General features: G+C 41.3%; 1 protein-coding gene across 5 annotated transcripts in view; it reads right to left on the bottom strand.

Moving 5' to 3' along the window:
• DOCK3 (dedicator of cytokinesis 3) overlaps positions 1–15,458 on the bottom strand; it is a 489,707-nt gene that overhangs the window by 302,313 nt on the left and 171,936 nt on the right. For all 5 annotated transcript variants that reach the window (XM_047775399.1, XM_047775426.1, XM_047775408.1 and 2 more), the window contains exon 5: positions 11,411–11,507. In XM_047775399.1, the coding sequence (XP_047631355.1) occupies positions 11,411–11,507 (97 nt within the window). The remainder of the gene's footprint in view (positions 1–11,410; positions 11,508–15,458) is intronic.

Genomic DNA, 15,458 nt, shown 5'->3' with positions numbered 1-15,458 from the left:
TCCATTGAATTTGCTTCTGAATATCCAACTGCTTCACCTATGCATTTAATTTTTTAACTTTTATTGATATATAATTAATTTCCAATGTTGTGATAATTTCTGCTGTGCAACAAAGTGATTCAGTTATACATGTACACACATCCATTCTCTACTGGAAGTTTTTCCCACATAGATTATCACAGAATACTGGGCAGAGTTCTCTGTCCTATACAGCATTCCATATACCTCAGCGAGTACATGTCAATCCCAACTCCCCAGTCCATCCCTCCCTCCCTAAACTGTCCCCTTACGGTAACCATAAATTTTTCAAAGTCTGTGAGTCTGTTTATGTTCTGCAAATAAGTTCATTTGTATGCTTTTTTCAGATTCCACATATAAGTGGTATCATGATGTTTGTCTTTCATTAACTTCATTTCGTATGATAATCTCTAGGTCCATCCATGTTGCTACAAATGGCATTATTTCATTCTATTTATGCCTGAATGATATACCATTGTATACATGTACTTCTTTATCCATTCCTCTGTCAGTGAACATTTAGGTTGCCTCCATGTCTTATTCTGATGCAAAGAACACTTGGGTGCATGTATCATTTTGAATGATGGTTTTCTCTGGATATGTCTAGGAGCAGGATTCCTGGATTATACTGTAATTCTATTTTTAGTTTTTTGAAGAACCTCTATACTGTTTTCTGTGGTGGTTGTATCAATTTACATTTCCACCAACAGCATAGGAGGGTGCCCTTTTCTCTGCACCCTCTCCAGAAGTTACTGTTTGTAGACTTTTGATGATGGCCATTTTAGCTGGTGTAAGGTAGTAATCTCATTGTAGTTTTGATTTGCATTTCTCTAATAATTAGTGATGTTGAGGATCTTTTCTTAGGTTTTTTGCCATCTTTATGTCTTCTCTGGAGAAACATCTATTTAGGTCTTCTACCCATTTTTTGCTTGGATTGTTTTATGATATTAAGCTGCACGAGTTTTTGGCATATTTTGGAGATTAATCCCTTGTCAGTCACATCATTTGCAAAGATTTTCTCCAATTCTGTGCCTTTTTGTTTTGTTTATGGTTGCCTTTAAGTCTAATTAGGTCCCATTTGTTTATTTCTTCTTTTATTTTCATTATTCTAGGAGGCGGATCTGAGAAGACAGTGCTGCAATTTATGTCAGAGAGTGTTTGGCCTATGTTTTCCTCTAAGAGTTTTATAGTATCTACTCTTAAATTTAACTTTAATCCCTTCTGAGTTTATTTTTGTGTATAGTGTTAGAGAGTGTTCTAATTTCATTATTTTACATGTAGCTGTCCAATTTTCCCAGCACTACTTACTTGAAGAGACTGTCTTTTCTCCATTGTATATTCTAGCCGCCTCTATCATGGGATAGTTGACCAGAGGTATATCTGGGCTTTCTATCCTGTTCCACTCATCTATATTTCTGTTTTTGTGCCAGTACCATGCTGTTTGGTGGCTTTGCAGTATAATCTGAAGCCAAAGTGCCTAATTCCTCCAGGTCCATTCTTCTTTCTCAGGATTGCTTTTGCTAGCCAGAATTTTTGTATTTCCATAAAAATTTAAAAAATTTTGTTCTAGTTGTGTGAAAAATGCCATTGGTAATTTGATGGGGAATGTGTTGAATCTGTAGATTGCCTTGGGTAGAATAGTAATTTTGACAGTACTGATTCTTCCAATCCAAGAGCATGGTATATCTTGCCATTTGTTTGCGTCATCTTTTATTTTATTCATAAGTGTCTTCCAATTTTCAGAGTACAGGTCTTTTGTCTCTTTTGATAGGTTTATTCTTTTTGATGAGATGTTAAATGGGAATGGTTCCCCTAGTTTCTCCTTGTGATATTCTATTGTTAGTATACAGAAATGCAATTGATTTCTGTGTATTAATTTCATACCCTGCAACTTTACCAAATTCACTGATAAGTTCTAAGAGTTTTCTGGTAATGTCTTTAGGATTTTCCAGGTACAATATCATATCATCTGCAAAGAGTGATAGTTTTACTTCTTTCTTCCCAATCTGGATTTCTCTTATTTCTTTTTCTTCTCTGGTTGCCTTGGCTAGGACTTCCAAAACTATGTTGAGCAGAAGTGGCGAGAGCAGACCTCCTTGTCTTGTTCCTGATCCTAGAGGAAATGCTTTCAGCTTTTCACCATTGAGAATGATGATAGCTGTGGGTTTACCATATATGACCTTTATTATGTTGGGTAGATTCCTTCTATACCCATTTTCTGGAAGGGTTTTATCAGAAATAGGTGTTGGACTTTGTCAAAAGCTTTTTCTGCACCTATTGAGAGGATCATATGGTTTTATTCCACAATTTGTTAATGTGGTATATCACACTGATTTGTGGACATTGAAAAATACTTGCATCCTTGGGATAAATCCCACTTGAGCATGGTATATTGTCCTTTCAATGCATACTGGATTTGGTTTGCTAGACTTTTGTTGAGGATTTTTACATCTAAGTTCATCAGTGATACTGATGAGTAATTTTCTCTTTCCATGGTATCTTTGTCTAGGTTTGGTATCACAGTGATGGTGGCATCAGAGTTTGGGAGTGTTCCTTCCTCTGCAATTTTCTGGTAGAGTTTCAGAAGGATAGGTATTAACTCTTACCTAAATGTTTGACGGAATTGACCTGTGAGGCCATCTCATCCTGGAATTTGTTTATTAAAAAGTCCCTTTCCTTCCTTCTTTCTCTCTTTCTCTCTCTTTCTCTCTCTTTCTTTCCTTCCTTTTTTTCCTTCCTTCCTTCCTTCCTTCCTCCTTCCCTCCCTCTCTCTCTCTCTCTTTCTTTCTTTCTTTCTTTCTTTCATGGCATATGGAAGTTCCCAGGTTAGGAGTCTAATCAGAGCTACAGCCACTGGCCTACACCACAGCAACAGGAAATCCAAGCAGCGTCTGTGACCTACATTGCAGCTCAGGGCAATGCCGGATCCCTAACCCACTGAGCAAGGCCAGGGATTGAACCCACATCCTCATAGATCCTGGCTGGTTTCATTAACCACTGAGCCAGGAAGGGAACTCCTAGTTTATTCAAAGTTTTTAAATCACAATTTCAATTTCAGTACTTGTGATTGGTCTATTCACCTTTTCTATTTCTTTCTGGTTTAGTCTTAAAAGATTGTACCTTTCTAAGAATTTGTCCATTTCTACTAGATTGTCCATTTTATTGGCATATAGTGGCTTGTAGTAGTTTCTCATGATCCTTTGTATTTCTGTGATGTCTGTTGTAACTTTTCCTTTTTCATTTTTAATTTTATTGATTTGAGTGCTCTTTTTTTCTTGATGAGCCTAGCTAAAGGTTTATCAATTTTGCTGACCTTTTCAAAGAACGAGCTTTTACTTTCACTGATCTTTTCTATGGCTTTCCCTGTTTGGATTTCATTTATTTCTGCTCTTATTTTATGATTTCTTACCTTCTACTAACTTCGGGTTTTGTTTGTTCTTCCTTCTCTAGTTGCTTGAGATGTAAAGTTAGGTTGTTTGAGATTTTCCCTGCTTCCAGAGGTAGGCTTGTAGTGTTATAAACTTCCCTTTTAGATCTGCTTTTGCTGCATCCCATAAGTTTTGAATCTTTGTGTCTTTGTTGTCATTTGTTTCTAAGTACTTTTTTTTTTGTCTTTTTTGTTGTTGTTGTTGCTATTTCTTGGGCCGCTCCCGCGGCATATGGAGGTTCCCAGGCTAGGGGTCGAATCAGAGCTGTAGCCACTGGCCTACGCCAGAGCCACAGCAACGCGGGATCCGAGCCACGTCTGCAACCTACACCACAGCTCACGGCAACGCCGGATCGTTAACCCACTGAGCAAGGGCAGGGACCGAACCCACAACCTCATGGTCTCATGGTTCCTAGTCGGATTCGTTAACCACTGCGCCACGACGGGAACTCCTCTAAGTACTTTTTAATCTCCTCTTTTTCACTGATATATTGGCTGTTTAGCAGCTTACTGGTAAGTCTCCATGTGTTTGTGTTTTTTGCACCTTTTTTTCTTGTCACTGATTTCCTTTCTTACAGCATGATGATTGGAAAAGATGCTTGATAAGATTTCAATGTTATTAAATTTACTGAGGCTTGATTTGTGGCCCAAAATGTGTTCTATCCTAGAAAATGTTCTGTGTACACTTAAGAAGAATGAGTATTTTGCTGCTTTTGGATAGAATATTCTATAAATATCTATTAAACCCATCTGCTCTAATGCATCATTTAAGGCCTATGTTTCCTTAATGATTTTGTCTGATCTGTCTACTGCTCTAATACCTACCCCACTATTATTGTGTTATTATTGATTTCTCCTTTCAAGGCTGTTAGCAGTTGCTTACATATTGAAGTGCTCATATAATGGGTGCATACATATTTACAATTGTTCTATCTTCTTGGATTGATCCTTTGATCATTATGTAATGCTCTTCTATGTCTCTTATAAACATCTTTATTTAAAAGTCTGTTTTGTGTTGCTATTCCAGCTCTCTTTTGATTTTCATTTGCATGGAACATCTTCTTTCATCCTCTCTCTTCCAGTTTGCATGTGTCCCTAAAAACTGAAGTGAGTCTCTTGCAGTCCCCATATATATATATGGGTCTTGTTTTTGTAATCAGTCAGTCTATATCTTTTGGTTGGAGCAATTAGTCCATTTACATTTAAGGCAATTATTGAAAAACATGTTCTTACTGCCATTTTATTAATTGTCTTGGATTTGGCTTTGTTAGTCTTTGTTCTTCCCTTCTACTGTTCTCTTCTCTTATGGTTTGATGACTATCTTTAGTGTTGTGTTTGGATTGATTTTTCTTATTTGTGTATCGACTGTAGATTTTTAGTTTTCAGGTACCAAATATATATATATATATATACACACACACACAGAGAAGATTGTTTTAAATTGCTGGTCTCTTAACTGCAAATGCATCTCCAATATCCCACATTGGTACCCTCCTCTTCTCACAATTTCTGCTTTTGGTAGCATATTTGTGTGTGGATGATTTCCTACCTTTAGTCTTTGTATGCCTTTACTGGTGAGTCTTGTCATTTATAATATTTCTGTTTCCAGTTGTGGCCTTTTCTTTTCCACCTAGGAAAGTTCCTTTATTATTTGCTGTAAATCTGGTTTACTGGTACTGAATTCCCTTAGCTTTTGCTTGTCTATAAAGCTTTTTTTAGGGTCACACCCAAGGCATAGGGAAGTTCCCGGACTAAGGGTCAAATTGGAGTTACAGCTGCCAGCCAATGCCACAGCCACAGCAATGCTGGATCTGAGCTGAGTATGTGACTTACGCCACAGCTCAGGGCAATGCCAAGTCACTGATCCTCTGAGCAAGGCCAGGGATCAAACCTGCATCCTCATGGATACTAGCTGGCTTTGTTTCTCCACTGCACCACAATGGGAACTCCCTTGTCTGTAAAGCTTTTGATTTCTCCTTCAAATCTGAATGAGACCATTGCTGGGTAGAGTATTCTTGGTTAGAGGCTTTTCCCTTTCATCACCTTAAGTATATCCTGCCACTCCCTTCTGGCCTGCAGGATTTCTGCTGAAAAAAAATCAGCTGACAACCTTACTGGAGTTTCCTTCTATGCTATTTGTTGCTTTTCCCTAGCTGCTTTCAGTATTTTCTCTTTGTCTTTCATTTTGGTCAGTTTGATTAATAGGTGTCTCGGGGTGTTCCTCAGGGTGATTCTATATGGCATTCATTATGCTTCCTGGATTTGAGCGAGTGACTCCTTTGCCATGTTAGAGAAGTTTCCCATTATTATCTCTTCAAATATTTTATTTGGTCCTTTCTCTATGTCTTCTCCTGACACCCCTATAATGCAAATATTGGTCCATTTAAGGTTGTCCTAGAGTTCTCTTAGACTGTCCTCATTTCTTTTCATTCTTTTTTTATTCTTTTCTGCATCAGTGATTTCCACCAGTCTGTCTTCCACCTCGTTTATTTGTTCTTCTACCTTCTGTATTCTGCTATTGGTTCCTTCTAGTGAATATTTTCAGTTATTGTATTTTGCATCTCTATTTGTTTGTTCTTTAAATATTCTCTTTCTTCATTCATTGTTTCTTTTAATTTATCAATTTGTGCCTCCAGTTTTTTTCCAAGACCTTGGCTCATCTTTACCATCATTACTCTGAAGTCTTTTTCATGTAGGTTGCTTATCTCCACTTCACTTAACTGTTCTTCTGGGGTTTAGTTCCTTTATCTGCTTCATATTACTCTGACTGTTCACTTTGTATCATTTTTGGGTGGTCTCCTCTTCACAGGCTACAGGGTTGTAATCTCTCTTGCTTTTGGTGTCTACCCCTTGTGGGTGAACTTGATACAGATGCTTGTGACAGGTTTCCTCATGAGACGGACTGGTGCCTGTCCACTGGTAGGTAGAGCTCAGTCTTCTCCCTCTGGTGGGTGGGGCTCTACCTCTGGGTGTTATTCAAATCAGCTATGTGCATGGGAGGACTTTAAACAGCCTGTCTGCTGGTGGGTCACGCTGTGTTTCCCACCCTGTTTCTTATTTGGCCTGTGGCTTCTCAGCACTAATTGGTAGGGCCTGATTTTTCCAAAATGTCAGCCTCTGGGGAAGCTCAAGCTGCTGATTATTCCTGGGACATCCACCTCCAATGTCCTGTCCCCATAGAAAGCCACAGCTGTTCCTTGCTTTCCCAGGAGACCTGCCAAGAACTGCAGGTAGTCTGACCCAGATTTTTATGGAGTTCCTGCTTTGTTCTGGGATCTACTGCACATGAAACCCTATGTCTGCCCTCCAAGAATGGAGTCTCTGTTCCCCTACACCTGTGGAGCTCCTGCACACAAGCCCTGATGGCCTTCAATGCCAAATGTTTCAGGGGCTCCTCCTCCCAATGCCAGACTCCCAGGCTGGGGAACCTGATGAGGGGTTTCAAACTCTCCTGTGGAAAAGCCTCTATGATATAATTATTTTTCAGTCTGTGGGTTGCCCACTCAAGTATGGGATTGCTTATATCATGGAAACACCCTCTCCCATCTCAATGTGGCTTTTTCTTTGTCTTTGGGTGTAGGATATCTGTTTTGCTAGTGTCTGGTCAATGTTGTTGATAGTTGGTCAGGAGTTAGTTGTCATTTTTATGTTTTCATGAGAGAAAGTGAGTCAAACTCTCCATTTGTTGAAAAGAACATCTTTCCTTCATTTAATTGCTTTTGCATCTTTGCTATACAGTAGTTTCTCTTTAATCATCTATTTTATACAGTAGTGTGTATGTGTTATTCCTACCCTTCCAATTCTTCCCTCCCCCCAGTGGTTTCACCTATGGTAACCATAAGACTGGTTTTGAAATCTGTGAGTTTTTTTGTTTCTTAAATAAGTTATTTTATGTCACTTTTTATTAGATTCCACGTGTAAGTGATATATTGTATTTGTCTTTCTCTTTCTGACCTACTTCACTTAGAATGATCTTCTCTAGGTCCATCCATGTTGCTGCAAATGGCATTATTCTGCTCTTTTTATGGCTGCATAATATTCCATTATATATATGTACTACACCTTCTTTATCCATTCCTCTGTCAGATGGACATTTTAGTTTCTTCAGACAGAATGTCCATCATCAAGAAGTCTACAGAAGTTCCCGTCGTGGCGCAGTGGTTAATGAATCCGACTAGGAACCATGAGGTTGTGGGTTTGATCCCTGGCCTTGCTCAGTGGGTTAAGGATCTGGCATTTCCGTGAGCTGTGGTGTAGGTCACAGATGTGGCTTGGATCCCGCATTGCTGTGGCTCTGGCATAGGCCAGTGGCTACAGCTCCGATTAGATCCCTAGCCTGGGAACCTCCATATGTGGTGGGTGCAGCCTTGGAAAAGACAAAAAAAAAAAAGTCTACAAACAACAAATGCTGGAGACAATGTGGAGAAAAACAAACCCTCCCATACTGTTGGTGGGAATGTAAATTGCTGTAACAAATATGGAGCACAGTATGGAAAGTCCTTAAAAAACTAAATATAGAACTATCATATTCTAGCAATCCCACTTCTAGGCACATATCCAGACAAAACTATAATTCAAAAAGATATATGCAACCCAAAGTTCACTTCAGCACTATTCACAATAGCCAAGACATGGAAAAAATCCAAATGTCCATCAGCAGAGGAATGGATTAAGATGTGGTACATATATATAATGGAACACTACTCAGCCATAAAAAGAACAAAATAATACCATTTTCAGTAACATGGATGCAACTGGAGATTCTTCATAGTAAGTAAAGTAAGTCAGAAAGAGAAAGACAAATACCATATGATATCATTTATATGTGGAATCTAAATATGGCATAAATGAATCTATCTACAAAACAGAAACAGACTCAGGGACACAGAGAACAGACTTGCGGGTGCCGAGGGGGGATGGGGAGGGATTGGAATGGATGGGGAGTTTGGGATTAGTGGTTGCAAACTATTACATTTAGAATGCATAAGCAATGAGGTCCTACTGTTAGTACAGGGAATTATATCCAATCTCTTAGGAAGGACCATGAAGAAAGATAATATAAGAAATGAAATGAATACATATATGGATGACTGAGTCTCTTTGCTGTACAGCAGAAATTGGCACAATAGGATCAGTGGCGTCTCTGCAGCACTGGGACACAGGTTTGATCCTCAGCTTGGCAGAGTGATTTAGAGGTCTGGAATTGCCACAGCTGCAGCTCAGATCTGATCTCTGGCCTGGAATTCATATGCTGCAGGTAGCCCACAAGAAAAAAAAATGTAAAAAAAAAAAAAAGAAAGAAAATGAAATGATACAGGCACTCCAATGTTCACTGCAGCACTATTTACAATAGCCAAGACTTGTAAAGCCGTTATTTCTTCAAATATTTTTTAAGCTCCACATTCTGTCCTCTGTACCTAATACTCTGGTGACTCAAATGTTGTATCTTTTTTTATTGTGTCAGGTCTCTAAGTTCACTATTTCAGTTTCTCTCCATTGTTCAAACTGAGTAACTGCTATTGATCCATTTGAAGTTTACTCATTCTTTGCTCTGTCTTTTTTCCATTCTGCTATTTAGCCTATCCAGTAATTTTAAGTTTCTGGTTATTGTATTTTCCAGTTCTAAAATTTTCATTTGATTCTTTATATTTTCTACTTATTTGCTGCAGATTCTTTTTTTTTTTTTTTTCCTTTTTATGGCTGCACTAACAGCACATGGAAGTCCCCAGGCTAGGGGCTGAATCAGAGCTGCAGCAACAGTCTACACCACAGCCACAGCAACACCATACCCATGCCACATCTGTGACCTACGCCGTATCGTTAAACCACTGAGCAAGGCCAAGGATCGAATCTCTATCTTCATGGAGACTATGTCAGGTCCTTAACCCACTGAGCCACAATGATTATACCTACAGATTCCTACATTTTCACTTGTTTCAGGAATCTTTGTATTATCTCACCAGAGCAATTTTACAAACACTGCTTTAAAATCCTTGCTGATGATTCCAACCTTTGTGTCACTTCAAAGTTAGCACCTATTGACTGTCTTTTCTCATTAGAGTTGAGTTTTTCCTGACTTTTTTAATATGACAAGTAATTTTGGGCTATAGGCTAGATATTTTAAGTACTATACCATACTATAATTCATATTTAAATCTTTTATTTTAGTGTATGATCAACCTGTTTAGATTCAGAATGCAATCCCAGGCTCACTTTTGTGGGCAGTGATTTAAATGTCAATTTAGTTTATAATGTCTCTAAGTACTCTTTAAGGGTTTTGTCCATTTGCGTGTTACCTAGATGACAAAACTACACTCGCATTATCTTCAGCATGGGCTTAAGTGGGAAGAAGCACTGCTTCATTTCAGCAGAGCAAGCGTGGAAAACAGTAATGTGACAGAGAAAGTAGTTGGGGAAGTTAGAGTATTGCAAATGGAGTGGAGATCAAGAGCTCAACCACGAGCTCTTCTATGGAGGAATACTTCTTCCTTAATTCAAAGCATAGAAGAAAGTTGATTTTTGCCTTAGAACTCTATAGGTTAAGGACACCACCTTGTTAATACTGAATAGTTGAAAGCCAGGGTCTCACCCAGAGGCTCTGCTGAAGAAAGTCTTCATCTTGTAACATCTAGTGGAGTGGAAGATAGAGTCCTCCCTATAGGCTCTGCTGAGGAAGGGCACTGCCTCATTACTGAAGCAGGAAGGAGAAGTCAGAGTTTGACCCACAAGTTCCACTGGAGAGGGACATCTCCTTGCTATTGCAGGTGGGAGGGAAGGGCATGTATGTAAAACAAAGCTCTGGTCATGGATTCCACTGTGTAATGCCTGCTGGAGTGAGAAGGAGTGTAGATTTTATTGCAATGTTCTCTTAAAGAATGAACGGTGTAGGTTAAAATGTTTCTGTCTTGCTGGGCCATCCTTTGGCTAGAGGTAACAGGTTTTCCTTGGTGCTATTTTTTGGTCTTCATTCATTAGCATTTCCAGGCTGTAGGCTTCTCTGGAGCCCAGGCCAAAACATATGAAACGCAAGAAAAAACAATTGGGGAACTCATTCAATCACTGAGTCTGAAGGTTCTCAGTCAGTTCATCTTCTTTTTCCTAACTTTCAGAGTATTCTGGTAGGGCATTTATTGGGTTTTATCTAGGATTTTTCTTGTGATTAGTAGGAGGAGTAAAACACAACGTGTTTACTCTATCCTGTTCAGAACCCAAACCCTGTCACTTATTTTCAGTCTAGATTTTTTGTGTCCTATCATCCACTACTCTCAAAGTTTCCAGAGGATATGAACTGAGATTCTATTAATCTATTCATTGTTGACTTGGCCAAAAGTATCGCATAATACAAATCCTTTAAGCTGTAAGAAAGTGTTCCTATAGCTTCTTGGCCTTTATCTACCACTATGTTCACTATGTAACTCTGAGGTTTGTTCATTAATTATTTAGCACCTGTTTCACGAAAGCTTCTAGGGATACTGAAATGAGGAAGACAGCTAAAATCCTTGGTGTTATGGAACTTACATTCTACTAACTGGAATAGGGTGAAGGGAACTACAGGTATATGAATAATGTGTTCTCTTTTTTTTTAGAACTGCACCCACAGCATATGGAAGTTTCCAGGCTAGGGATGGAATCCAAGCCACAGCTGCCACCTATTCCACAGCTGTGGCAATGCTGGATCCTTAACCCATTACACCAGATCAGGAATCAAACCAATGCCTCCATAGTGACCAGAGCTGCTGTAATTGGATCCTTAACCCACTGTGCCACAAAAGGAACTCCTAACATATTCTCTTGAGGTTGGACAAAACTCAAGTCTACCATGTTCAATTAATACTGGAAACATATTTTGAAAAACTACAAATATTCAGAAATATAAAAATCTGTGATTGGACTAAGGACAATAATTTTTTTCACTTGGTACAATGGAATTTTCATGATCCAGTAAACTAGTTGTCAACCACTTACCACATAGAGTTGTTTCCACAGACTGGCCCATTCTTGTAGAGTTGCTGTAACTTCAGTCACAATAGAATCTTCAAGCGGAACCACAGTTTCATACTGCCTAGAACCAGAGCCACAACAAACAGCCACATTATCTTTGATAAAATACCAGAATATTGTCTATTGCCCTTTTCAACAAATGTGACTCAAATTTAGAGAGGACGGAGAGAAGATGGCAGAGTAGTAGGATGTGAGGCTCAACTACTCCCACAAATACACCAAAAATACATCTATATTTGGAACTATTCATACAGATAATTTGCGAAAAACTGACAAAAGATCTCAGTATTATGACAGAGCACAAAAAACTTCACAAAACCAGATAGGACAAAAGAAAGAAGAAATAAGAAAGAGACACAAAAGGAAGAGAGAAGGGACCTGTACCCCTAGGAGGTAGCTAGAAAGAGGAAAAGCTTCTGCACCCTGGGAAGTTCCCCCACCAGCAAGGATATTGGTCAAAATGGAGGGGGAACTGTAGACAATTGGTGTGAAGCAGTTAAAATGGAAATAATCCTCCACAAATGGTCAGTGCTATAGGCAACTGTATACAGTTGCTGGCAGGTGTCAGGAGCTAAAAAATTTTTGGCCTTAGAGATCAGACTCAAAGAGGGTGCTGGGGCTGGCTACATGGGAAAAAACCAGATTTGGCCATGTGGAAACAGCCTGAAGGGACTAGAGTATAGGGTGACTGCAAATTGAGGGCATGTAAGCAGAGACAATCCAGTCAAGCTTAAGGATAGATGCCATTGGTTTGGGGGTGCTAGAAGGAAGGGGCAGGATCCACCACTAGAGCATTGTTCCCTGTGTGCACACTTTCTCAAGATGTGGGACACTGTCTGCTTCAGCTTGGAGAGCCAACTGGTAGCAGTGGCCATCTAGCATCAGCTGGTATGCAGCCCCACCCTTAGGGCTGCAGAGTCTTTAAAGCAGATAGAGTAACCTTCAGGGGGAATAAGACAAGCTCCCAGCTCCTGGTGGTCCCCATGCTAGTGGCACCCAACCTGCACCAGAAGAGTCACTGGTCATGGTGCCCATTCCCCAGGAAGGAAGTAATCTGCCCAACCCAGAGAAAACACAAGTGCCATGGTTTGTGGCTCTGCGGAGCCTCCCTGCTGGTGGCGCCAGTTTCAAAAGAGCTTAGAGAGGACCACTAGTGCCCGTTCCCCATGGAAGCTGTAAACAGCCTGACCAAGAAAAGCACAGGCTCCTGCAGGAGCTCAAAATAGTGGCACCTGATCTGTACCCAAAAGAGATGCGGGCTGCCCAGCTGGAGAAAAGCACAAGTTACAAGGTCCCTGTCAGTGGCCCTGCAAAGTGGCACACGTTCCACACCAAGGGAACTGGGGGAGGCCCATTAATCCACAATCTGATCCGCAGTGGCCATAGAGAGCACCCCTACCAGCCGCCAGGGAGGGGTAGGGACCACCAGAAGTACATTCCTGCAGCTACAGAGAGAGTCTATTAGCAAGAGCTAGGCAGAACCTCCCCCAACCCTTTGAGCATTAGAGAGAGATCCCTAGACCAGCCAAGCAAGGGGAGTAATGGCAGAACAGCAGTGCCTGGCCCTACAGCTACAGAGAGCAGTCCCTATAACATTCCTGGCAAAGGGAGGGATGGCAGAAGCAAGTGCTGACATTGCAACCTACAGGAAATAGTCCTGAAAGCTACCTGGTAGCAGGTAGGGTTGCATGAGACACTGCTACCCCCATGTGCTACAAAAGCAATCCTGTGAACTGTGAATCACTGCCACCTGCCTCACAGACTCCATTCCTAGCAGTCACCCAGCTCCAAGAGAGGGACTGTGACACTGCTGCTCCCAAAACATGCTATGGATACACGTGAACCACTACCACCTCTGAAGATTCCATGACTGGGCACCTGATACTGCATCTACATTCCTACTGCCAAGGGGATGATAAACAGAAAGGCAGATATTATGAAACGACAAAGAGATGGCTTTCAGACAAAGGAACAAGACAAAAACACACACACAAAAAAAAAACCACCACTAAATGATGAAGAGACAGGCAATCTACCTGAAAAAGAATTCATAGTGATGATATGAATGACCCAAGATCTTGGAAAAATAATGGAGACACAGATTGGGAACTTAAAAGAAATGTTTAACAAAGAGCTAGAGGATTTAAACAGCAAAATTAATAGCACAATATATGAAATGAAAAATACTCTAAAAGGCACCAATAGCAGGACAGAGGCAGAAGAATGAATAAGTGAGGTAGAAGACAGAGTGGCTGAAATCACTGCCACAGAAAAGAATTAAAAAAAGAGAATGAAAAGAGTCTCCTCTCTGAGGAGAGTTTAAGAGACCTCTAGGACAATATTAAACATACTAACATTCACATCATAGGGATTCCAGAAAAAGAAGAGAAAGAGAAACAGCTCAAGAAAATATTTGAAGAGATTATAGTCGAAAATTTCCCTAATATGGGAAAGGAAACACTCACTCCAGTTGAGGAAGCACAGAGAATCCCATACAAAATAAACACAAGGAGGAGGCCGATCAAGATGATGGAAGAGTGGAATTCCCGTCGTGGCGCAGTGGTTAACAAATCCAACTAGGAACCATGAGGTTGCGGGTTCGGTCCCTGCCCTTGCTCAGTGGGTTAACGAACGATCCGGCGTTGCCGTGAGCTGTGGTGTAGGTTGCAGACATGGCTCGGATCCAGCGTTGCTGTGGCTTTGGCATAGGCAGGCGGCTACAACTCTAATTCGACCCCTAGCCTGGGAACCTCCATATGCTGCGTGAGCGGCCCAAGAAATAGCAAAAAGACCAAAAAAAAAATTTTTTTTAAATAATAATAAAAAAAAGATGATGGAAGAGTAACATCTCGATCACATTCTCCCACAAACACATCAAAAAAACACATCTACATGTAAAACAACTTGCACAGAACATCTAGTGAATGCTGGCAGTAGAACTTAAACCTCCAAAAAGGGGATGAAACTCTTGACATAACTGAGTAGAACAAAAGAAAAAGAGAGAGAGAAGGAATCAGGACAGGACAAGCATTCCTAAGAGGGAGCTGTGAAAGAGAAAAGGAATCCACCCTCTGAGAAGCCACCTAATCCACCGGGAGATCAGCTGAGACAGAGGAATCTCAAAGTCTCCAAGAAAAGCACAGCAACTGGACTGAGGAGGGCAAAGTAGTGTGAGAGTTGCAAAGATCATCTGAACCATAGTCCTGGACACCACAGCCTGAGATGCTTGGGCAGGGGCTGGGCCCTGAGACTTAGGCTCTGGAGGTCAGTTCTGGGGAGAGGACTGGGGTTTGCTGTGCGGGGACAGCCTGAGGGGCTAAGGAGAGGTGTGCCACGGGCAGGGGAGGTGTGTGCTACAGGCTGGGGAGTGGAAAGCCATGGCAGAGGGAACCCGGGAGAAGGTCTGGGCCTACAGGAGAAGCAAGGCACCATTGTTGGGGAGGGCAAGAGGAGAAGGAGCGGACTGCCATAGAAATCTCCCCATGCACATGCGTGGGCTCTCAGAGGGCAGAGCAGCTCTGACAAAGGGCTACAGGAGACTGGGTGCTTCTTATGTGGGCTGTGGGTGGCCAGGAACCTCTTGTGTGGGCTGGGAGCAACAGGGGGCTAAATGCGACATGGTACCTCTTGCATGATCTATAGGTGGCAGGGACAAACTGTGGAGCTCTTCTTGGAGGCCGGAGGGAGGCATGACCTGCCACCATTGGGAGTGGGCTCTGCCTGCAGCCCCAGTCACTTCAGCAATTGGCAAAAAAAAAAAAAAAAAAAAAAGGCACTGCAACCAAGCACCACACGTTGTTGCTCTCATGCCCCTGGGAACACACCCGCCCTGCAGCTGCCACTGCCAAATGCTCTGGGTGGCACCCAGATGCTTGATCACTGTCCCTTCCCCAAACCCTACAACTAGGAGCAACTGGTGCAGCACCTCCTGCATGGGTTTGGTGGGACAGGGTGCTTCCTGCACAGTCTGCAGGTGGCAGGTGCAAACCACAGCAGTTATCACTGACTCCAA

The sequence above is a fragment of the Phacochoerus africanus genome, chromosome 1 (genome assembly GCF_016906955.1).
Source record: "Phacochoerus africanus isolate WHEZ1 chromosome 1, ROS_Pafr_v1, whole genome shotgun sequence".
Taxonomy (NCBI): Eukaryota; Metazoa; Chordata; class Mammalia; order Artiodactyla; family Suidae; genus Phacochoerus; species Phacochoerus africanus.
The sequence above is the reverse complement of the archived record's forward strand: the minus strand, read 5'-3'. Positions and strand labels throughout refer to the sequence as shown.